At 49.6% G+C, this 24,592-nt stretch overlaps 1 protein-coding gene across 3 annotated transcripts in view; it reads right to left on the bottom strand.

Annotated features, from left to right (window-relative positions):
* PCNT (pericentrin) overlaps positions 1–24,592 on the bottom strand; it is a 238,201-nt gene that overhangs the window by 66,355 nt on the left and 147,254 nt on the right. For all 3 annotated transcript variants that reach the window (XM_073577532.1, XM_073577533.1, XM_073577534.1), the window contains 4 exons: positions 18,503–18,606; positions 17,944–18,141; positions 17,565–17,729; positions 11,534–11,729 (listed from right to left, as the gene is read on the bottom strand). In XM_073577532.1, coding sequence (XP_073433633.1) covers positions 11,534–11,729; positions 17,565–17,729; positions 17,944–18,141; positions 18,503–18,606 — 663 coding nt within the window. The remainder of the gene's footprint in view (positions 1–11,533; positions 11,730–17,564; positions 17,730–17,943; positions 18,142–18,502; positions 18,607–24,592) is intronic.

The raw sequence follows: 24,592 nt of genomic DNA, 5'->3' as shown, positions 1-24,592 counted from the left end.
TGATGGCTTTCTGGCTCGGATCTTGGTCTGAACTACCTGGTCGGAAAATCCTGCCAGTTTCAGAACCTCGGTCTCAACATCCACGCCGAGAATTGGGGTGGCAAATCGGTCCCTGAGACAGCAGAACTGTAATGTCTTGAAGCTCCCAGGGGGCGTCCGCGAGAAGGTTGACAATGTCCGCGAACCAAGACCTTCTGGGCCAATTCAGGGCGATGAGAATGACTGGAATTCCTTCTGCCTTGACCCTTTTCAACAGGTTGGGAAGAAGAGGCAGAAGAGGGAACAGGTAGGGAAGGTCGAACTGGGACCAAGGAACGGCCAGGGTGTCGGCGCCCACTGCCAGAGGGTCCCGAGACCTGGACACGAATTGTGGGAATTTCCTGTTGAGGCGAGACGCCATGAGGTCTACATCCGGGGGTCCCCACCGAAGGCAGAGCAGAAGAAACACCTGCGGATGGAGGGACCACTCTCCCGCCGCGAGACCCTTGCGGCTGAGAAAATCGTCGGCCCAGTTGTCTACGCCGGGAATGTGCACCGCGGAAATTGTCGGAATGGAAATCTCCGCCCAACGAAGAATCTTGGACCCCTCCGTCAGGGCTGAGACACTCTGTGTTCCCCCTTGGCGGTAGACATATGCCACCGCTGTGGCGATGTCTGTCTGAAACCGTACCGGCAGTCCCTTGAGGAGCCTTTCCCAGTGAACGAGAGCAAGATGGATAGCTCGAATCTCCAGAATGTTGATCGGTACTGATTACCGATCCGACCATCGACCCTGAACAGTGTGGTTGCGGAACACTGCACCCCAACCGAGGAGACTGGCATCTGTGGTTACTATCTGCCAGCAAATGGGAAGGAAGAATCGACCCGATAGAATGAGAGGTGACGACAACCACCAGTTGAGGGACCGCTTGATCCGGTAAGAAGGAGGAACAGGGTGATCCAGGGACCGAGGCGACCTGTCCCACTTCGACAGAATGGCCTGCTGGAGAGGTCTGGCGTGAAATAGGGCAAAGGGAACTGCCTCTATCGCCGCCACCATCTTTCCCAGGACCCTCCTGGCTGTACGGAGGGACGGGAATCGTGAGATCTGCAGCGATCGTACTTCCTGCTGCAGAGAGAGAGAGAGAGAGAGAGAGAGAGAGAGAGAGAGAGAGAGAGAGAGAGAGAGAGAGAGAGAGAGAGAGAGAGAGAGAGAGAGAGAGAGAGAGAGAGAGAGAGAGAATCTTCTCTTGTGGGAGAAAGACCCTTGACCGACAAGTGTCGAACAGAAGGCCTAGAAAGACCAGGCGTTGGGTAGGAACCAGACAGGACTTTTTCCTGTTGACGATCCACCCGAAATTGGAAAGAGTGTCCAGGACGATTGACAAACTTTGGTGAGCCTGTTGAAATGAGGGAGCCCTGATCAGAATAACATCTAGGTACGGGAAAAGAACGAGACCTCTGACTCTCAACAAAGCCATCAACGCAGCCACGATCTTCGTGAAGAGTCTGGGAGCGGTGGCAAGTCCGAAGGGCAGTGCGACGAGCTGGTAGTGGTGCTGTCTGAGGAGAGAGGCGATAGCCGTAGAGAACCCCGGGATCAAGGCTGGATCCTTTGGAGGCCGGGATTCGAAGAAACGATCCCGTGGGAGAGAGACGAACTGTATCTTGTATCCTGAGGATACGACCTCCCTGACCCAAGCGTCCTCTACGGAGGCCAGCCAAACGTCCCTGAAGGAAGAAAGTCGGCCTCCCAATTGGAAAGGCCCCTCGCATGTCCGACGATAGTCATGCTGAAGTAGACCGTCCAGATCCAGATCTGGACGGTCTGCCCTGGGAAGAGTGGGTCTGAAGGAAACTTTCTTTCTCTCCTGGCGAGCCTGCGGTCTCTGTTGGCTGGAGGAGTTGTCCGCCGTATTGAAACGGCAGAAAGTCCGAAAGGGTCGAAACTGACGCCTTAGTGGAGGTCTGCAAGGATTGGACTGAGGGAGGAGTGAACTCGTGCCTCCGGTGGCGTCCTTAATAATCTGGTCCAATTGGGACCCAAAGAGGCGCACCCCGTGAAAAGGCAGGTTAGTGAGGGACTTTTTAGAAGACAAGTCTGCTTGCCAGGTCTTTAGCCAAACTGTACGTCGAATTGCAACTACGTTGCTTGACGCCTGAACTGCACAGGATGCGGCATCCAAGGAAGCGGAAAGAAGATAGTCCCCAGCATGGGAGATCTGATTGGCGAGATCGGCCAAACGCTCCGGTTGCGCCTTATCTAAGATACCCTGACGAAGGTAGTCTGCCCACGTGGCTATGGCCTTTGCTGCCCAGGATGAAGCAAAGATTGGGCACACAGCTGATGAAGCCGCTTCAAAAGGCAGACTTCGCCAGGGATTCTATAATCCTGTCATTAGAATCCTTCAGGGACGCCACGCCTGAAAGCGGGAGAACCGTGCTATTGGAAAGCCTGGACACGGGCAGATCCACCGAGGGAGAGGCCGACCAGTTGTCCGTGAGCTCCTTAGCAAATGGGTAGAGTACGCCTAGACGTTTTCCTCTTTGAAAGCGTCTGGTCGGATCCTCTCTTTCCTTGGTAAAAATCTTCCCAAACTCGGAATGGAAAGGAAAAAACCCTGGAGGGAGTTTCTGCCCGTCTGAACGAAACCTCCTGATCTGAGGATTTCGCAGGGGAGTCAGCAATATCAAAAGTCTGATGGATCGCTGCAATGAGGTTCTGCACTGTGACCTTCATGTTTGCGTCCTGGTCTGAATCCAGCTCTAAAATCCCCTCGGATGACCTGTCCGAAAGCGCTTCACCTGACTCGGGAGAGGAGGCCCGAGAGGGAGGCTGCTGAGAAGGGCTATGCGGTGAGATGGGACTAGGAGAGGAATCCAGCTGGGCATCTTGCCTGGGTCTTTTGCGACTAACGCTGGCTGACTCAGATGGAACAATTTGGGACCTGCTTGGCCCTGCTGAAGAGTCCAGGCCAGGGGCAACTTATCAAGAACGGCCACCAGGGACTGAGACACCTTGGTGAGGTCTGCCACTGATTGAGATAGCGAGGAGGCCCAGCCAGGCATGGGGGTTCACTCTCACCTGGAGCCGTAGATGGCTCCTGGACGGCGTCAGGCTGAATTGGGTTGCTACAATCCAGGCAGAGGGGAGTGGACTGGCCTGAGGGAAGTTTGCGATTGCACGAAGAACATGCAAAGAACTTGACTAAAGTGCAGGGGGGGGCGGTAGAGCGGGTACGATCAGACTTAGATATAGTGAAAAGCTGAGGTAATGCCGGAAGGTTGGGGGACAGAGGGCGGAGAAGGGTCAGTCTGCAGTGCAGAGCTACTCACGGTCCGGTGTCCCCAGAAGCGATGCTCTGCGACCTGTCAGTGGATGCAGGTCAGAGCGAAATCCGACCGATAGACCTCCTGAACGAAAAAACCAGCTGGCGGAAGATGATCCGGTGACGAGCTGGTGTCCGGCTAACAGGCTGGTAAAATGGCGCCTGCCTGAGAAAAAGCGCGCGTCCAGGAGAGGGAGGGCGGAGCACATCGCAGGGTTAAAATTCACCGCCCTCTAGCCAATAGCAGGCTGGGAAGGTGAAGGACAGGCGGTGGGAGGGCCTGGGAAGAGCGGGAGAGAATCCCGCTTAACCCCTTCCTGCCATCCGACGTACTATCCCGTCCACGGTACCCGGGCCCGTATGACCGGGGACGGGATAGTACGTCGGCGCGATCAGCGGCGCCCACGTGGTGAGCGCCGCTGATCGCGGCCGGGTGTCAGCTGATTATCACAGCTGACACCCGGCACTATGTGTCAGGGGCGGTCACGGACCGCCCCCGACACGTTAACCCCTTGCACACCGCGATCAAACATGATCGCGGTGTACCGGGAGTTAAAGGGAAGCATCGGCAGGGAGGGGGCTCCCTCCGTGCTTCCCTGAGCCCCCCACGGCAGCGCAATGTGCAGCGCTGCTGCGGGGGGCTTCTATCCTCCAGGCCCCCGAATCCAAGATGGCGACGGGGGGCCTTCGGGGACCTGAGGAAGCTGGCTTCCTCAGTGCCTGCAAAGCGCAGGCAAGAGGAAGTCTGCTTCAATGCCTGTGACAGATTGCTGATCTGTCACAGTGATCTGTGATGTGACAGATCAGCGATCTGTCACAGGACAGTGATGTCCCACCTGGGACTATGTAATAAAGTAAAAAAAAAAAAAAAAAAAAAAATGTAAAAAAAAATGTAAAAAAAAAAAACAAAAAAAAAAAAATATTCCCCAATAAATTCATTTTTTGAAAATAATAAAAAAAACCAAAACAATAACAGTACACATATTAGGTATCGCCGCGTCCGTAATGACCCGCCCTATAAAACTTTCCCATTAGTTAACCCTTTTAGCGAACCCCTTAAAAAATAAAAATAAAAAACGAAGCAAAAAATAATGATTTATTATCATACCACCAAACAAAAAGTGTAATAACGCGCAATCAAAAAGACGCATATAAATATCCATGGTACCGCTGAAAACGTCATCTTGTCCCGCAAAAAACGAGCCGCCACACAGCATCATCAGCGAAAAAATAAAAAAGTTATAGCTCACAGAATAAAGCGATGCAAAAATTATTTTTTATATAAAATAGTTTTCACTGCATAAAACCGACAAAAACATAAAAAAACGACCTAAATGAGGTATCGCTGTAACCGTACTGACCCGAAGAATAAAACCGCTTTATCAATTTTACCGCACGCGGAACGGTGTAAACGCACCCCCCCAAAAGAAATTCATGAAACGCTGGTTTTTGTTCATTCTGCGTCCCAAAAATCGGAATAAAAAGCGATCAAAAAATGTCACGTGCCCGAAAATGGTACCAATAAAAACGTCAACTCGTCCCGCAAAAAATAAGACCTCACATGACTCGGTGGGTCAAAATACGGAAAAATTATAGCTCTCAAAATGTGGTGATGCAAAAACTATTTTACAATATAAAGCGTCTTTTAGCGTGTGACAGCTGCCAAAAATAAAAACCGCCATAAATAGTAAATCAAACCCCCCGTTATCACCCCCTTAGTTAGGGAAAAATAATAAAACTAAAAAAAAAGTATTTATCTCCATTTTCCCGTTAGGGTAAGGCCGTGTGCACACGCTGCGGATTCATCCGCGCGGATTTTGTAAAATCCGCAGGTGAAACCGCAGGTCAAAAGACCTGCGGTTTTACCTGCAGATTGCTCTGCGGTTTTGTCCTGCGGTTTTTCATCTCCTCAATAGAGGAGATGGCAAACCGCAGGAGAATCCGCAGAAAGAATTGACATGTCAATTCTTTCTGCGGATTGAAAACCGCAGATAATCCGCGCGGAAAATTCCGCACCGTCTGCACTGCGGTTTTTGATTCCCATAGGGAATCATGGTACTGGGGTCCGCAGCAGCCAAAACAGCTGCGGAACCGCAGCAAAATCCGCAGCGTGTGCACACGGGCTAGGGTTAGGGCTAGGGTTAGGGCTAGGGCTAGGGCTAGGGTTAGGGCTAGGGTTAGGGCTAGGGTTAGGGCTAGGGTTAGGGCTAGGGTTAGGGCTAGGGTTAGGGCTAGGGTTAGGGCTCAGATTAGGGTTAGGGGTGTGTTGGGGTTAGGATTGGAGTTATAATTGGGGGTTTCCACTGTTTGGGCACATCAGGGGCTCTCCAAATGCAACATGGCGTCTGATCTCAATTCCAGCCAATTCTGAGTTGAAAAAGTCAAATGGTGCTCCTTCCCTTCCAAGCTCTGCCATGCGCCCAAACAGTGTTTTACCCCCACATGTAGGGTATCAGCCTACTCAGGACAAATTGCAAAACAATTTTTGGGGTCCAATTTCTCCTGTTACCCTTAGGAAAATAAAAAATTGGGGACAAAAATATCATTTTTGTGGAAAAAAATGATTTTTTTTATTTTCACGTCCGAGTGTTATAAACTTCTGTGAAGCACTTGGGGGGTTCAAAGTGCTCACCACACATCTAGATAAGTTCCGTGGGGGGTGTAGTGTCCAAAATGGGGTCACTTGTGGGGAGTTTCAATAGTTTAGGTACATCAGGGGCTCTCCAAACGCACATGACACCCGCAGACCATTCCATCAAAGTCTGCATTCCAAAACGTCACTGCTTCCCTTCCGAGCCCCGACGTGTGTCCATACAGTAGTTTTCTCCCACATATGGGGTGTCATCGTACTCAGGCCAAATTGGACAACAACTTTTGGGGTCCAATTTCTCCTGTTACCCTTGGGAAAATGAAAAAATTGGGGACTAATTGATCATGTTTCTGGAAAAAATACGATTTTTTTATTTTCATGCCCTGGCATTATAAACTTCTGTGAAGCCCTTGGGGGTTCAAAGTGCTCACCTCACATCTAGATAAGTTCCTTAGTGGGTCTAGTTTTCAAAATGGGGTCATTTGTGGGGGGTTTCCACTGTTTAGGTACATTAGGGGCTCTCCAAAGGCAACATGACAACCGCAGACCATTCCATCAAAGTCTGCATACCAAAACGTCACTACTTCCCTTCCGACCCCCGACGTGTGCCCATACAGTAGTTTTCACCCACATATGGGGTATCAGCATACTCAGGACAAATTGGACAACAACTTTTGGGGTCCAATTTCTCCTGGTACCCTTGGGAAAATAAAAAAATGGTGACTAAGAGATCATGTTTGTGGAAAAAATACGAATTATTTATTTTCACGCCCGGGCATTATAAACTTCTGTGAAGCACTGAGGGGGTCAAAGTGCTCACCACACATCTAGATAAGTTCCTTAGGGGGTCTAGTTTCCAAAATGGTGTCATTTGTGGGGGGTTTCCACTGTTTTGGTACATCAGGAGTTTTCCAAACGCGACATGGTGTCCGATCTCAATTCCAGCCAAAAACGTCAAATGGCGCTGCTTCCCTTCCGAGCTCTGCCATGCGCCCAAATAGTGGTTTACCCCCACATGTGGGGTATCAGCGTACTCAGGACAAATTGCACAATAACTTTTAAGGTCCTGTTACCCTTGGAAAAATAAGAATTGAGGGTGAAAAGATCATTTTTGTGGAAAAAATATGATTTTTTAATCGTATGGCTGTATGTTATAAACTTCTGTGAAGCCCATGGGGGTTCAAAGTTCTCACCACATATCTAGATAAGTTCCTTGGGGGGTCTAGTTTCCAAAATGGGGTCACTTGTAGGGGGTTTCCACTGTTTAGGTACATCAGGGACTCTCCAAACGTGACATGGCGTCCGATCTGAATTCCAGCCAATTTTGCATTGAAAAAGTCAAACGGCGCTCCTTTCATTCTGAGCTCTGCCATGCGCCGAAACAGTCGTTCCCCCTCCACAAATCAGGTATCAGCGTACTCAGGACAAATTGCACAATAACTTTTGCAGTCCAATTTCTCCTGTTACCCTTGGTAAAATAAAAAAAATTGAACCTGAAGTATTTTATTTGTGAAAAAAAGTTAGATGTTCATTTCTTTTTAAATATTCAAAAAAATTCCTGTGACGCACCTAATGGGTTAATAAACTTCTTGAATGTGGTTTTGAGCACCTTAAGGGGTTCAGTTTTTAGAATGGTGTCACTTTTGGGTATTTTCTATCATATAGACCCCTCAAAGTGGCTTCAAATGTGATGTGGTCCTAAAAATAAAATGGTGTTGTAAAAATGAGAAATCGCTGGTCAACTTTTAACCCTTATAACTTCCTAACAAAAAAAAAAATTTTGGTTCCAAAATTGTGCTGATGTAAGTAAACATGTGGGAAATGTTAGTTATCAAGTTTTTTGTGTGCCATATCTCTGTGATTTAAGGGCATAAAAATTCAAAGTTGGAAAATTGCGAAATTTTCAAAGTTTTTGCCAAATTTCCATTTTTTTCACAAATAAACGCAAGTTATTTGAATGAAATTTTACCACTAACATGAAGTACAATATGTCACGAGAAAACAATGTCAGAATCACCGGGATCAATGGAAGCGTTCCAGAGTTATGACCTCATAAAGGTACAGTGGTCAGAATTGTAAAAATTGGCCCGGTCATGAACGTGCAAACCACCCTTGGGGGTGAAGGGGTTAAAAGAAAGGGGCGGGGGGCGTGGCCGTGACGCAGCGGTAGGCCCGAACTGAAGCCGGGGCCTAAATTAGTTGCGGCGGCCGCCTGTCAGCAGGGGTCGGCGCGGAGGTCGGAAGAAGGGGACGCCGCAGCCGCAAGCCGCTCTCAAGGGGCCAGCAAAAAAGAGCATGATGTGCCTATAGATGTAGGGCGATTGCGTGCGACCGCAGCGCCCGCATCCCTGTGCCATTGAAGAGGCCCCCTGTCCGTCGGGAATGAGCAGCCAGGTAATAAAAAAAAAAAAAAAAAAAAAAATCTATACTCACCCATCCCCGATCCGTTATCTGGGTCTGAAGAAGTCCTGCGTCTCATCCAACCGACAGGCTCTGGTAGGCTAGTGGGAAGGAGACTGGCGACAAGGACCCCTGGAGTCGCTGGCACATCTTGGTGTCGGCGTCCGTCTGGCTGGTCCTGCCGCGGAGAACTGCAAGGATACGGGGTGGCAGTACACGCCGTACTCGCAGACTCCATGTGGGAGTACAGATGTGACTTTCACTCTATCACTCCGTAGAACCTGTAAAGGAACGACGCACGACGAGATAGATATGGGTCTAATGAAAGACCCGTGTCCACCTCCTACTGACACTAAGCTAAACTGGGGAAATTGGTGCCGGTCGGTGGGGTGTATACTGCGGAGGAGCTAACATTTTTTTGTGCATAGTGTCAGCCTCCTAGTGGCAGCAAAGCATACACCCATGGTCTCTGTGTCCCCCAATAAGGCGAACGAGAAACATGGTTTTTATCAAAACTGCATAAAGCAGCCCAGTAAGTGATTACAGCACTGAAATTAGACAGATCCATTTCCCAAATTTGCATCTCTCCTGTTATCACTACCTACTAGTAGTAAAGATTTTAGACAGCACAACAGCTACATTTGTAAGATCAGTAAATCTATATTTGGTTAAGGCTATCCAAGTCATTGGGTGGAGCAGGCCTACCCGACTCACATTTATCATGAGGTTTCAGTTTTATTGCATATTTTAATTTGGAGACCATGGCTTATCTACAAAGGGCCCCCTGAATCATCGCAATGCGCCTTATGGCACTTTTTGGAACTACACTAATAGTCTGGAATTTCTGGATTGGGAATCAGTTGCTCCTTGGCTCATATGTTGATAGGAGTGTTTTCATGAGATCTCTTGAGCAGCTCAGAACTATGCAGTCTCTTTACGTCCCAGTTTCTGGCAAGTCGGGCACTCCAACTTGAGTGTCCGTTCTGGTGAGCAGCATAGCAGTAATTTTAGTAAAACTATGAAGCTCGGCACAAGTTCTGCTTTAGCACAGTCAGCCATCAGTGGCTTATTCTGAGTCTACTTGGTTCTTACTATATTTTCATATACAGGGCATTTGAATAAGCACACGGCTCCGGACAGTGACAGTAGTGATGCTGGGTACCTGGGGTTGTGACGCTACATGATTAAAAAGAGCAAGATATATAACAGCTGCTTGTCAGGAGCTGAAATTGAGGGAGGTGAGCAGGTAACTGCTGTGTAGAAATCTTTGGGGAGGAGACAGCTGACTGGTGTGTTTGGAGATAACCTCTCTCTTGGAAAGTAGCTACTGCACACTCTAGGCAAGAGTCTGGGCACACACTAGAGACCAACACTATATTAGGCAAGAGAAAATCACTCATTACAGTAGAATGACAGCAAATTAAAAAATAAGCAAGTTTGCAAGTTACTTGCTTTTTCTATGCCAACTAAAGAAATTTAATACCCCTTTAAATCCCTACAAGCTCAGTGATGCGACTCCAATTTATACTGGCTAATGTATGACAGTTCATCTAACTCTTCTCTTTTACTTAAAACAGATTTTGATAAATTGTCTATCACTCTTCCATGATGCCCACTATGAATACATAAGCTCTCACTGCAAAGCAGTAACTTAACTGATCACTCTTTCTCCGCTATGCCCTGTATACCACTATATCTACCTTTCTCTATGGAGCTGCCGTTGCCTGTTGCACATACAGGGGTTGGACAAAATAATGGAAACACCTAACGTTTTGGCATCATAATCTTCGAACATGTTATAAACATGCAAACCGTGACATATGGTAATGTTTTGTAGTTGATTATTTGTGTTATGTGATATGTGTATGTAAATTAACTGTTTGTTTTGCAGAATTGTAAGAACATTGATGAGAACCTGATACCAATGGCAGACCTCTCGGATTTTCAAAGAGGCCAAATTGTTGGTGCTCGTATGGCAGGTGCTAGTGTAACAGAAAATGCTTGGCGTGTCAAGAGATACTGTCTCCAAAGTAATGACTGCGTTTGAAGAAGGAAAAACGTCCGCAGCAAAGCACAGGTCCGGCTGAAAGTCAAAGTTGACTGAGAGAGGCCGTCGGACTCTAAAGCAAATTGAGAGAGAGGATCGCAAGACCACGGCTCCGAAAATCACTGCTGAGCTCAATGAACACCTACAGAACCCAGTTTCCACAAAAACTGTTCGTCGGGAGCTGCAGAAATCTGGATTCCACGGAAGAGCTGCAATTCGAAAACCGCTGCTCTCAATGACAAATGTTTCCAAGCGTTTAGAGTGGTGTAGAAACCTCCAGAATAGGTCTCTCGAGCAGTGGAAACATGTGATATTCTCAGACGAATCATCGTTTACCCTATTTCCGACCTCCGGCCGAGTGTACGTTCCCCGGAGGGGAACGCCATCTTTCAGGATGATAATGCACCAATTCATACAGCTAGAATCGTTAAAGCATGGCACGAGGAACATTGTAATGAAGTTGAGCATCTCATCTGGCCCCCACAATCCCCAGACCTCAACATTATTGAGCATTTATGGTCGATTTTAGAGATTCAAGTTAGACATCGATTTCCGCCGCCATCATCGCTCTAAGAACTGGAGGATGTTTTACCTGAAGAATGGGCTACAATTCCTTTGGAAACAATTCACACCTTGTATGAATCCATACCTCGGAGAACTGAGGCTGTTATCACCGCAAAAGGTGGACCTACACCATATTAAACTAAATTTTGTTGATGTTTCCATTATTTTGTCCAACCCCTGTATGTCTTTATATAAGTTTCAGACTGTGGATAGTTTTCAATTCTTGAGTGGAGTCTGCCCCCCCCCCAGTAATTAGGAATGCAAATCAAAGCACCATCAAACTACATTACAGTCCATCACCGTAGGTACTCAAGCTCAAGGGAAAGCTAGGTTAGTGATCCCCAGACAATGGAGGACCAACGTGGTGTCCTTTGAGTGTGTCACTGAACCTTAATGTGTTTCTTACGTTTCACATACAAGTCACATTCTTCATTTCCGATTTAATAATTGAACCTCTAAGTAGTAAATATGACCCATTATTGTATTTGAGCAATTGTCTGGAAATTACACTTTGTTATTCATTACAGCATACCGAGAGGCAACACATAGCCATACATAGGGGGCTTACATGTCTAATCTGTACTTCTGTTTCCCATGTAAGAGTTATAAAGACCATTTAATCACCTTGTCTGCGTAGTTGGTGTTCTCGGGTATGTCCTTTTTCCTCAGTGCTGGTAAGAGTATCTTGCAGTTTTTGAAGTTTTTCCTGATTTTGTAGATGAGCCATACGCAATTGTGATCGAAGATCCTGAATTTCAGAGAGCAGGCTGCTACGATCTACAGCAAGAACATGCTCTAGGACTAGACGTTTCTGCTCCTCCTGCAAAAAGCATTTTAAAAACTTGAAATGTACCCACTATACATACTTTATTCTTTACCATCTACTCTCTTCCTTACTTGCCTCTCCGGCTGGACAGGTATTCAAGACAGATCCCCACTTATCATTCAAATTAAAAGGAGATTTTTGTGTACTCACCGTAAAATCTCTTTCTCTTAGCCTTTAATTGGGGGACACAGAACCTTGGGTGTTATGCTGCTGTCCACTAGGAGGCGACACTATGCATAATCTGAAAAAGATTAACTTTGGCTCCTCCTCTGCAGTATACACCCCTGGACGGCGTCAGCCTTCTCCAGTTTTGTGCCAAAGCATAAGGAGGAACGTAACCAAATAACATAACCATGCCTGTGAGAAGTCTACTATGTACGAGCTCAAAGAACAATATGAGAACTCAACAGTAAACAACGGCCCGTAAGGGCAACAGGGTGGGAGCTGTGTCCCCCAATTAAAGGCTAAGAAAGATTTTACGGTGAGTACACAAAAATCTCCTTTACTCTGTCGCCTAATTGGGGGACACAGAACCTTGGGACGTCCCAAAGCAGTCCCTGGGTGGGAAGCAGTGGACGAATATTGTGCTGACAGTCCCCTAGACTTGGGGTACTGCCGCCTGCAGAACCAGTCTACCCAGGCTCGCATCCCCTGAGGACTGGGTATGAACACTGTAGTGTTTCGTAAACGTGTGTAGGCTAGTCCAAGTGGCCGCCTTGCACACTTGTTGTGCCGAAGCCTGATGCCGAATGGCCCAGGAGGCCCCTACTGCCCGTGTAGAGTGTGCCGTGATACCGGCCGGAAGAGGGGAACTGTTAAGTCGGTAGGCGTCAAGTATGGTGGACCTGATCCACCTGGCAAAGGTAGCCTTGGAAGCCGGCAAACCCTTGTGACTACCTTCCGGAAGCATGAAGAGGGAATCAGACTTCCGGAAAGGTGCAGTCCTGGACACGTAAATCCGCAATGCTCTGACGAGGTCAAGCGTATGCAGAGCCTTCTCCACTCTATGAACCGGAACCGGGCAAAGGGAAGGCAGTGAAATCTCTTCATTAAGGTGAAAGTTGGACACAACCTTCGGAAGGAAGGATGGTACCGTGCGGAGAACCACCTTGTCCTGGTGAAAGGCTAGGAAAGGCCGTCTGCAGGAAAGTGCTGACAATTCCGACACTCTGCGTAACGAGGTGATCGCCACTAGAAAAACCACTTTCTGAGACAGAATGGAGAGTGGAACTCCTCTAAGAGGTTCGAAGGGTGGGGCTTGCAATGCTGTCAGGACCAGATTGAGGTCCCACGTATCCAGCGGACGTTTGTAGGGAGGAACCAATCGGGAAACTCCCTGGATGAAAGTCCTTACTTGCGGTTTAATAGCAATGCGCTTTTGAAAAAGGACTGAAAGCGCCGACACCTGACTCTTAAGCGAACTTAAGGATAGCTTGGCATCTAGGCCCGATTGAAGAAAACCTAGTACCTTCGGGAGGGAATAAGGGAGTGGGACTTGTCCATGAGATTCGCACCAAGAAAAAAAAAAAAAAAAGAAGCTCTCCAGGTACGATAATAGAGCTTGGCAGAGGCAGGCTTTTTTGCCCTGATAATAGTTGCAATGACTGCCGGTGAAAAACCTGCCTGGGTTAGAATCCAGGTTTCAAGGGCCATGCCGTCAAATTGAGAGCCCCTGAATTCTGGTGGAAGAACGGACCTTGAGACAGAAGGTCGTGACGGTCGGGTAGACGCCAGGGGGCGTCTGCCGTAAGTTGCACGATGTCGGCGTACCAAGTACGTCTGGGCCAGTCTGGCGCGATGAGGATGGTCGGAACTCCCTCTTGCTTGATCTTCCTCACGACCCTGGTGATTAGGGGGAGGGGTGGAAAAATGTACAGGAGTCGGAACTGGGACCAGTCCTGGACCAGGGCATCCGCTCCGAGCGACCGCGGGTCGTGTGTCCTGGCCATGAAATTGGGGACCTTGGTATTGAGATGGGATGCCATTAGGTCCACATCCGGGGTTCCCCAGCGTTGACAGATCTGGTAAAAAATCTCGGGATGGAGAGACCACTCCCCCGAGTCCATTCCTTGCCTGCTGAGGAAGTCGGCTTCCCAGTTTTCTACACCCGGAATGTGTACCGCAGAAAGAACCGACCTTGTGTCTTCCGCCCAGCGGAGGATATGAGCCACTTCTCTCATTGCCTGGGCGCTGCGGGTCCCGCCTTGGTGATTCACGTATGCCACAGCCGTGGCATTGTCCGACTGTATCCGTATGTGCGAGGCTGCAAGCAAGTGATGAAAGGCTCTCAGTGCCAAGAGAATGGCCCTGATTTCCAGAACATTGATGGGCAATGTCACTTCCCTCGGTGACCACGTGCCCTGTGCCCTGTGATGTAGGTGTACCGCCCCCCAGCCTGTCAGGCTTGCATCGGTAGTCAGGATCGCGAGTCATGATGAAGCGAAGTTCTGAGGTTTTCCTCCCTTGGGTTTCGCTTGGCCTGCTTTCAACTGCCAAGCCCTGTCCGGTCGCTGCTGCGTCCGTGGGTTGTCTCTGCGTGGAGAACGGTTGCGGTTTTGCACTGGGCGCGAAACGGACCAGCCTGAGGAATTCCGAAAGGATCGGAATCGCGTCTGGTTTCTTAGTTTAAACGTGCGTTTCGGTTTTAGTTGAGGGAGAGAGGTACTCTTACCCCCAGTGGCATTGGCTATCATGGTGTCCAACTTTTCGCCGAAAAGTCTTCCAGTAATATACGGAAGTCGCGTGAGGGACTTCTTTGAGGCCGCATCCGCTTTCCATTCTCGCAGCCAAAGGATGCGTCGGATCGTGATGGCGTTAGATGCTATTCCCGCTACACCTCTGGCGGAATCCAGGGCTGCATGAATCATGTAGTCTGCTACCACTGCCATCTGGACCGCTTGGTCCGAGAGTTCAGGATTTGAAGCCTGAAGACCCTCCTGTAGTTTTTTGGCCCAAGCCAGGATGGCCTTGGCTGCCCAAACTGAAGCGAATGCAGGGCCCAGAGAGGCGCCTGCCGCTTCGAAAATAGAACGAGCCATGCGTTCTACTTGCCGGTCTGCTGCGTCCCTGAGGGTTGAGCTATCCGGCAGAGAGAGTAAAGTCTGCGCTGCTAGCCTAGAAACCGGAGGGTCCACTTCAGGTGGATCTGTCCATTGTTTGGTGTCTTTCTGTGGGAAGGGGTACTTCGCCTCCAAATATTAGCGAATTTTTTCTCAGGCTGTGCAAACTGTTTGGTAAGTATTTTCTCAAACTCATCGTGATTAGGGAAGACCTTAGGTGGTTTTTTAAACACTTTCGAAGCAAATCCTATGTTCTGGGACTTCCGGGGGCGACTCTGGAATTTTTAGCACCCGATGAATGGCAGAAATTATGTCCTCAACTAGCGCTGTATTGCTAGGGGGAGAAGGTACCACGGACCTGACCGTTTCATTATCTGAGTCGGAGTCACAGATGCCCTCCGAATCCTGTGCCTCGCTAAGGTGATCCCTGGAGAGCGACCTGGGGCGGGGGGGGGTCTTCTGTGGTGGGGGATCCCTGTGGTAAATTGCACTGTCTGTGGCAGGGGACTGCCCAGGAGACCTGGAATGACGCTGTCTCTCCCTAGAGGGGGACGACCTTGTGCTATAGTGCGACTCAGGTGATCGAGACCTGTGGGTCCGCTTACGTCTGTGAGAGTCGAAAGCAGCATGTTCCTGAGACAAGCTGTCCGTTTGCTGTGTACCGTCCATAGCCGGGGCCCGACTCTGCAGAGCTTGCAGTAATGTAGCAGTTAGGTTGTCTATGGACTGTGACATAGACAGAGACATCTGAGTTGCCCATTCCGGCGTGGCCTGTGACACTGAAGCGTCAGTAGGGACTCCCTGGGGTTCTGACCCGGAGTTCTGGATGCAGTCTCGGCAGTGCGGATACGTGCTGCCACTAGGGAGCGTGGCTTTGCAGGCTGTGCAGAATGCATAGAAACATTCCTGCCTGGTTCTCTTCCTTGAGCCCGGCATAGTGCACAGAGGCTGGCTATATGGGATCGTACAGGGGTGGCTACGCAGAGGGAACCCACAGAAAGCCTTATATGAAGTATAGATTCACAGCTGAGTATGAGAACCCAGCTGTGAGCTTACCCCACCGGTGTGCCTCTAGGTCCAGCGCCGACAGATCCAAGTTCTGTGCCCCCCGGAGACCGCTGTGATGCTCCTCTCCTGGATCTCATCCAGAAAAAAATGGCCACCGGGGCTCTGAGGAGAGGGAGGAGGGGGCGGAGAGCTGAAAAGGGCGCGCTGGGCTGTGTAAAAACGCGCCCTTTCTGCTTCAATCCGCCCCTTCTATGACACTCCTGCGTGTCATTTTGGTCATCCGGGGGGCGGGCCGGGAGGCGGGGAAAAGGCGGCGGCTTCAGCTAGGCCGAAGCCGCGGCCTAAATTAGAAGCCTGATGCCCAGGAGGGCTCCAGAGCGGCGCGGTAGTCCGGGGGGGGGGGGGGGCGGATTTGTACCAGACCCCCCCAGAATGGTCGACTGGATAGCGGTGGGGGTAGCAGGGGCAGCGGTTTTTGTATGGGGTGCCCCTGAAGCGCTATGGAGCCGCTGCTGTTGTAGAGACAGGGATGCAGAAAACCCCTGTCTCTGCTGTGCCATCCAGTCCGCACCCTCCCCTGGCCCCAACAGGATCCCTCAGCCAGCCTGGGGTCCCTGGAAGCTGCAAAATGCTGCCTGATCTCCGACCCTACCTGAGGCGTCTCAACCTAATGCCCCCTGCGGGGGATTAGGGAGGGTGCGTCTGTCACCGTCAGGGGGTCTTCATCCTCGCCTCAACCCAGACCCCTTAAAGGGGTTGGGGAAGGAGGGGGGGTCTCGACCTCGAACCAGGACCCGAGGGACTGGGGAGGGAGCAACATGGGGAAAAACCACCTCGACCTCAACCGGGTACCCCTAATAGGGGACCGAGGAGGGAGCCATGCCGGGAGTCTCGCTGGAGACCCACTTTTCTTCATCTGTATTTCCGGACGAAAAAAGGAAAAAACGGAAGAAAAAAAGGTGTGCCTCCTTGCGACACTAAGCAAAAACTGGAGAAGGCTGACGCCGTCCAGGGGTGTATACTGCAGAGGAGGAGCCAAAGTTAATTTTTTTCAGATTATGCATAGTGTCGCCTCCTAGTGGACAGCAGCATAACACCCAAGGTTCTGTGTCCCCCAATTAGGCGACAGAGTAAAACACCACAGCAGTTTAACATGGGCTGTGTGTACAGGTTCACAGGTTTTCTGTACGCAAATCATGCTGGCGGCTGCACCTTGGCCATCTGAGCAGCACGCTGTTGAACTTTTTTTTTTTTTTATCATATCAATTGCCAGATCCCCACTTATAGGTATGACATGATAGAAAAGTAGTAACTACTAAGGCTATCGGGTTATTAAATTCATGCTTACCAAACCACAGGCATCACATATCAGAGCCTGGGTACGCAAGTACAGCCGTGTATATTTTACTCTGAAACTTCTGTTTCCGAAGTTGGCCGGCATCTATAGGGAAACCCGTCTAGCTCTAGGACATCCCCAGCTGGCTTCTCTCCGCCCCATTACAGGTGATTGATAGGTCTCTCTTGTGTGTGCATAGAGAAATCTGTCAAAATACTGGAGTGGGGTGGAGAGAGATTGGATGAGGACTGCACCAGACTAGTAAGGCCTCGGGCAACCAGGCTCCGATTCATGTTCCTCAAGACTCGGTCCGCATGAATCCAGTGGCAGGATCCCGGTAAGACAATAGGGACACTTCACTCTAAAGGAATATAATTAACATTCTGCAAGCCCATCAAAAGAAAGGCATTTCTAGTATTTGCCAACCTGTTCCTTTATCAGACGCTCCACTTTTTCTGAAAGTAAATTTTTGTCTCCTGAGCCATTGCGAATATCAGATTGAAGTTCCGATCTCAGATATTCTCTCTCACTTTCCAATAGTGCCTGAACGCTCTGTAGCAGGTCCCGTCTCCAGTCTAAGGTTGTACTTTCCTAGTATTAAAGTGAAAAAACAAAACAAAAAAATATATATAAAAAAACCAACCTATATTTACGGATGCATCGCCTTTGTAGACGACTACTACAGCAGATTAATATGAACAATGGGGCAATATATATATACATATATTTTAGAGAGAAAGAGAGGTAAAAGTAACATACAGAATGCATTGAAAGTCACATATTGTAACATTCTAAACACCTGTACCTTCTCTCCTTTGTCAGCAGCCTGGGCTAAAGCTGAACTCAGCAACTGGATGGTTTCTTGCAAACTTTGTTTCTCCTTTTGCCAAGTATCTATCTTAATTGCAAGGGCAGACCTGTCTGGAGTGGTGGACTTAACCAGGGGACGTTCAGACAACTCAAGGATTTTGCAGCTTTCCTCGTGCACCATATTTAACATTCTCTGCACAGATACAAAAAGAATACTAGTGCAGGTTATATCAGAATATAAAACATTTTTAAAGCATTTAGGGGGTTGTCCACTGACGGCTGAGATACAAAAAACAAACAATGAAATGATAGACAGCGTTGCAGACTACAGAGTTCAGCAACTCCAATGCAGACTGCATGAGCCACTCAGAACTACGAAGCTCAGCTATCATCACTGCAAACAAGTCGGCAGCAGCAGAGACTCAGCAATGAACCCAGGGAGGGCAAGTCAAGTTCAATTTGTGTTATTTTATTTTTTTTACACTACTAACAGCTTTTCTGAAAGGGGACAACCATTTAGACCGGCATAAAGAACAGTTTTAACGAAGGTTTACCTGCATTTGTGGAGATAGCCCAGTGGTGTCCATCATTTGTTTAATATCAGTCAGGTTCTCCATATAATTTAGTTCGCACTTGGTGCCAAGTTCAGATCTGTAATCTAAAAACAAACCTATTTTCAGCATTGATGCATTTTTCCAAGTATTGTAGGATTGCTTGATAAGGGGGACATGTAAATCAACCATCCTAGCTGTCAATTAAAGATGTTGCCCAGGGGTACCATCCTGTGAACTGTAGTCATATCCATGGAGTGATTAATAACCCCATTTGCCAACAGCATCGATGTAGCCACTGAGAGGCAGCAGCAAAGCCCACTGTGGGCTGAAGTATAGAAGTTGTCAATTCTTTTTCATAATTCAATAGCACACATGAAAACTTAAGGATAGCTTGGCATCTAGGCCCGATTGAAGAAAACCTAGTACCTTCGGGAGGTAATAAGGGAGTGGGACTTGTCCATGAGATTCGCACCAAGAAAAGAAGGCTCTCCAGGTACGATAATAGAGCTTGGCAGAGGCAGGCTTCCTTGCCCTGATCATAATTGCAATGACTGCCGGTGAAAAACCAGACTGGGTTAGAATCCAGGTTTCAAGGGCCATGCCGTCAAATTGAGGGCCCCTGAATTCTGGTGGAAGAACGGACCTTGAGACAGAAGGTCGTGGCGGTCGGGTAGACGCCAGGGGGCGTCTGCCGTAAGTTGGACGATGTCGGCGTACCAAGTACGTCTGGGCCAGTCTGGCGCGATGAGGATGGTCGGAACTCCCTCTTGCTTGACCTTCCTCACGACCCTGGCTATTAGGGGGAGGGGTGGAAAAATGTACAGGAGTCGGAACTGGGACCAGTCCTGGACCAGGGCATCCGCTCCGAGCGACCACGGGTCGTGTGTCCTGGCCATGAAATTGGGAACCTTGGCATTGAGATGGGATGCCATTAGGTCCACATCCGGGGTTCCCCATCGTTGACAGATCTGGTAAAAAATCTCGGGATGGAGAGACCACTCCCCCGAGTCCATTCCTTGCCTGCTGAGGAAGTCGGCTTCCCAGTTTTCTACACCCGGAATGTGTACCGCAGAAAGAACCGACCTTGTGTCTTCCGCCCAGCGGAGGATATGAGCCACTTCTCTCATTGCCTGGGCGCTGCGGGTCCCGCCTTGGTGATTCACGTATGCCACAGCCGTGGCATTGTCCGACTGTATCCGTATGTGCGAGGCTGCAAGCAAGTGATGAAAGGCTCTCAGTGCCAAGAGAATGGCCCTGATTTCCAGAACATTGATGGGCAATGTCACTTCCCTCGGTGACCACTTGCCCTGTGCCCTGTGATGTAGGTGTACCGCCCCCCAGCCTGTCAGGCTTGCATCGGTAGTCAGGATCTTCCATTGTCCTGAGAGGAATGGCTTCCCTCGTGTAAGCGAGGTTGGTTTGAGCCACCAGTGCAGGGACCTCCTGGTCGATGACGTCAACCTGAACTCCCTGTCGAGGGAGAAGGGGTTCCTGTCCCAAGATCTGAGTATGGCTAGCTGAAGGACCCTGAGGTGAAACTGGGCAAATGGCACTGCCTCTATTGCTGCTGCCATCCTGCTGAGGATTCTCATGGCATACCGGAGAGATCGAGGAGGACTGCGAAGGAGTGTGCGAACTCCCAGACGGATGGCCAGTGTCTTGTCCTTGGGAAGGAGCACCAGGCCCCTGGTGGTGTCGAATACCATTCCCAGGAATGTTAGAGTCCGAGTTGGGATGGTCGACGATTTCTGTAGGTTGACTAGCCATCCCAGGCGACTCAGAGTGTCTAGAGTGATTGAGACACTGACCTCGCAGTCTTTGAAAGTGGGAGACTTGACGAGGAGGTCGTCCAGGTACGGGACGACTAGAATGCCTCTTGAGTGCAGGACGTCCATGGTGGCCGCCATGACTTTGGTGAACGTTCTTGGAGCCGTGGCGAGTCCGAACGGAAGGGCGACAAACTGGTAGTGGTTTTGGTTGACCGCGAACCTGAGAAACCTTTGGTGGGCGGGAGCAATTGGTATGTGGAGATACGCATCCTGTATGTCTATGGAGGCGAGGAATTCTCCCTGCTCCATGGATGCAACGATGGACCGGAGGGACTCCATGCGGAAATGACGGACCCGTACGTAATTGTTGAGCTGTTTTAGGTCCAGTATGGGTCGGACGCCGCCTCCTTTCTTGGGGACTACAAACAAATTTGAGTAGAATCCTCGGAATCTCTCATTCGCGGGAACCGGCACCACAACTCCTGATTGAAGGAGAGAGGAAACCGCTTGGTGGAAAACACGAGCCTTTTCTGGTGGTGTTGGAGGAACAGAAAGGAAGAACCGGTTCGGTGGAACGGAAGTGAACTCTATCTTGTATCCGGAAGACACTATTTCCCTGACCCACCTGTCTTCTGTAATAGGCAGACAGACTTGCTGAAAGAGTAAAAGTCGGCCGCCTACTGGTGGGGTGTCTTCCGGAGGTCTCGAGTCATGATGAAGTGAAGTTCTGAGGTTTTCCTCCCTTGGGTTTCGCTTGGCCTGCTTTCGACTGCCAAGCCCTGTCCGGTCGCTGCTGCGTCCGTGGGTTGTCTCTGCGTGGAGAACGGTTGCGGTTTTGCACTGGGCGCGAAACGGACCAGCCCGAGGAATTCCGAAAGGATCGGAATCGCGTCTGGTTTCTTCGTTTGAACGTGCGTTTCGGTTTTAGTTGAGGGAGAGAGGTACTCTTACCCCCGGTGGCATTGGCTATCATGGTGTCCAACTTTTCGCCGAAAAGTCTACCAGTAGAATACGGAAGTCGCGTGAGGGACTTCTTTGAGGCCGCATCCGCTTTCCATTCTCGCAGCCAGAGGATGCGTCGGATCGTGATGGCGTTTGATGCTATTCCCGCTACACCTCTGGCGGAATCCAGGGCTGCATGAATCATGTAGTCTGCTACCACTGCCATCTGGACCGCTTGGTCCGAGAGTTCAGGATTTGAAGCCTGAAGACCCTCCTGTAGTCTTTTGGCCCAAGCTAGGATGGCCTTGGCTGCCCAAACTGAAGCAAACGCAGGGCCCAGAGAGGCGCCTGCCGCTTCGAAAATAGAACGAGCCATGCGTTCTACTTGCCGGTCTGCTGCGTCCCTGAGGGTTGAGCTATCCGGCAGAGAGAGTAAAGTCTGCGCTGCTAGCCTAGAAACCGGAGGGTCCACTTCAGGTGGATCTGCCCATTGTTTGGTGTCTTCCTGTGAGAAGGGGTACTTCGCTTCCAGATATTTGCGATTAGCGAATTTTTTGTCAGGCTGCGCAAACTGTTTGGTAAGTATTTTCCCAAACTCATCGTGATTAGGGAAGACCTTAGGTGGTTTTTGAACACTTTCGAAGCAAATCCTATGTTTTGGGACTTACGGGGGCGACTCTGGAATTTTTAGCACCCGATGAATAGAAGAAATTATGTCCTCAACTAGCGCTGTATTGCTAGGGGGAGAAGGTACCACGGACCTGACCGTTTCATTATCTGAGTCGGAGTCACAGATGCCCTCCGAATCCTGTGCCTCACTAAGGTGATCCCTGGAGGGCGACCTGGGGCGGGGGTCTTCTGTGGTGGGGGATCCCTGTGGTAAATTGCACTGTCTGTGGCAGGGGACTGCCCAGGAGACCTGGAATGACGCTGTCTCTCCCTAGAGGGGGACGACCTTGTGCTATAGTGCGACTCAGGTGATCGAGACCTGTGAGTCCGCTTACGTCTGCGAGAGTCGGAAGCATGTTCCTGAGACAAGCTGTCCGTTTGCTGTGTACCGTCCATAGCCGGGGTCCGACTCTGCAGAGCTTGCAGCAATGTAGCAGTTAGGTTGTCTATGGACTGTGACATAGACTGAGACATCTGAGTTGCCCATTCCGGCGTGGCCTGTGACACTGAAGCGTCAGTAGGGACTCCCTGGGGTTCTGACCCAGAGTTCTGGATGCAGACCCGGCAGTGCGGATACGTGCTGCCACTAGGGAGCGTGGCTTTGCAGGCTGTGCAGAATGCATAGAAACATTCCTGCCTGGTTCTCTTCCTTGAGCCCGGCATAGTGCACAGAGGCTGGCTATAAGGGATCGTACAGGGGTGGCTACGCAGAGGGAACCCACAGAAAGCCTTATAGGAAGTATAGATTCACAGCTGAGTAATTAGAACCCAGCTGTGAGCTTACCCCACCGGTGTGCCCCTAGGTCCAGCGCCGACAGATTCAAGTTCTGTGCCCCCAAGGTTCTGTGTCCCCCAATTAGGCGACAGAGTAATAAGAAACTTTTGTAATATCAGAGAAACCCGCTTCTATCTTCTCCAGGACCGATAATTGGTTTTCAAAATTCTCAATTGACAGGTAAAATCTATCTTCAGTGAATACAGATTTTCCTATTTTACGGAAATAAGAGATGACAATTGGTTCACAAAGTTCCACAGAGAACTTTAACTCTCGTTTCAGGAGAACTTGCAGCAGAATGTCTGTCTGCTTCTAGTTAGTCTTTCCCCCTACAATTTTAATAACACCCACTGCCATCTCCTATCTCAGTAATGGGAAAGTCTGTCTCCACTGAAAACAGATTTTACCATGAATTTAGGGTGAAAGATCAATCCAAGAGGAGAAAGAAGCAGATTTCTCGGATAAGTTATTACAAAGTTGCTGATTTTCATGTGTATTTATTAAATAAAAATTAAACTGAACATAAGGCTGTGTGCACACGCTGCGGATTTTGCTGCGGTTCCGCTTTCTGCAGATTCTGCTGCGGTTTGCCATCTCCTCCACTGAGGAGATGAAAAGGAGATTTTTGTGTACTCACCGTAAAATCTCTTTCTCTTAGCCTTTAATTGGGGGACACAGAACCGTGGGTGTTATGCTGCTGTCCACTAGGAGGCGACACTATGCATAATCTGAAAAAGATTAACTTTGGCTCCTCCTCTGCAGTATACACCCCTGGACGGCGTCAGCCTTCTCCAGTTTTGTGCAAAAGCATTAGGAGGAATATACCAGAAACATAACCATGCCTGTAAAAAAAAGGCTACTATAAACAGGCTCAAACAACAATATGAGAACCCAACCGTAACAACGGCCCGCAAGGGCTACAGGGTGGGAGCTGTGTCCCCCAATTAAAGGCTAAGAGAAAGAGATTTTACGGTGAGTACACAAAAATCTCCTTTACTCTGTCGCCTTATTGGGGGACACAGAACCGTGGGACGTCCTAAAGCAGTCCCTGGGTGGGAAGCAGTGGACGAATATTGTGCCGACAGTCCCCTAGACTTGGAGTACTGCCGCCTGCAGGACCCGTCTACCCAGGCTCGCATCCGCTGAGGACTGGGTATGCACTCTGTAGTGTTTTGTAAATGTGTGCAGGTTAGTCCAAGTGGCTGCCTTACACACTTGATGTGCTGAGGATTGATGCCGAATGGCCCAAGAGGCCCCTACCGCCCGCGTAGAGTGTGCCGTGATACCGGCCGGAAGAGGAGAATTGTTGAGGCGGTAAGCCTCTTGAATGGTGGACTTGATCCACCTAGCAAGGGTGGCTTTGGAAGCCGGTAGGCCCTTGCGAACGCCTTCTGGAAGAAGGAAAAGTGAATCAGACTTCCGGAAAGGAGCAGTCCTAGACACGTAAACACGCAATGCCCTGACAAGGTCAAGTGTATGCAGAGCCTTCTCTACCCTATGAACGGGAGCCGGGCAAAGAGACGGTAGTGATATTTCCTCACTGAGGTGGAAGCTGGACCCGACCTTCGGAAGGAAGGATGGTACTGTACGGAGAACCACCTTGTCCTGATGAAAAACCAGGAAGGGTTGTCTGCAGGAAAGAGCTGAAAGTTCAGACACCCTGCGTAGCGAGGTGATTGCCACCAGGAAAACCACTTTCTGCGATAGAAAGCGGAGTGAGACCACCCTAAGGGGTTCAAAAGGAGGTGACTGTAGTGCTGTCAAGACCAGGTTGAGGTCCCACGTCTCCAACGGACGTTTGTAGGGGGGAACCAATCGGGAAACCCCTTGGAGAAAAGTCTACACTTGCGGCTTGTTAGCAATACGCCTCTGAAAGAGCACTGAAAGCGCTGAAACCTGGCTCTTCAGCGAGCCCAGGGATAGCCCGGCGTCCAG

This window comes from Dendrobates tinctorius, unplaced genomic scaffold (genome assembly GCF_039654945.1).
Source record: "Dendrobates tinctorius isolate UK_male_01 unplaced genomic scaffold, ASM3965494v1 ptg000056l, whole genome shotgun sequence".
Lineage (NCBI taxonomy): Eukaryota > Metazoa > Chordata > Amphibia > Anura > Dendrobatidae > Dendrobates > Dendrobates tinctorius.
Note: the sequence above shows the minus strand (reverse complement) of the source record. Positions and strands in the feature narration are given on the sequence as shown.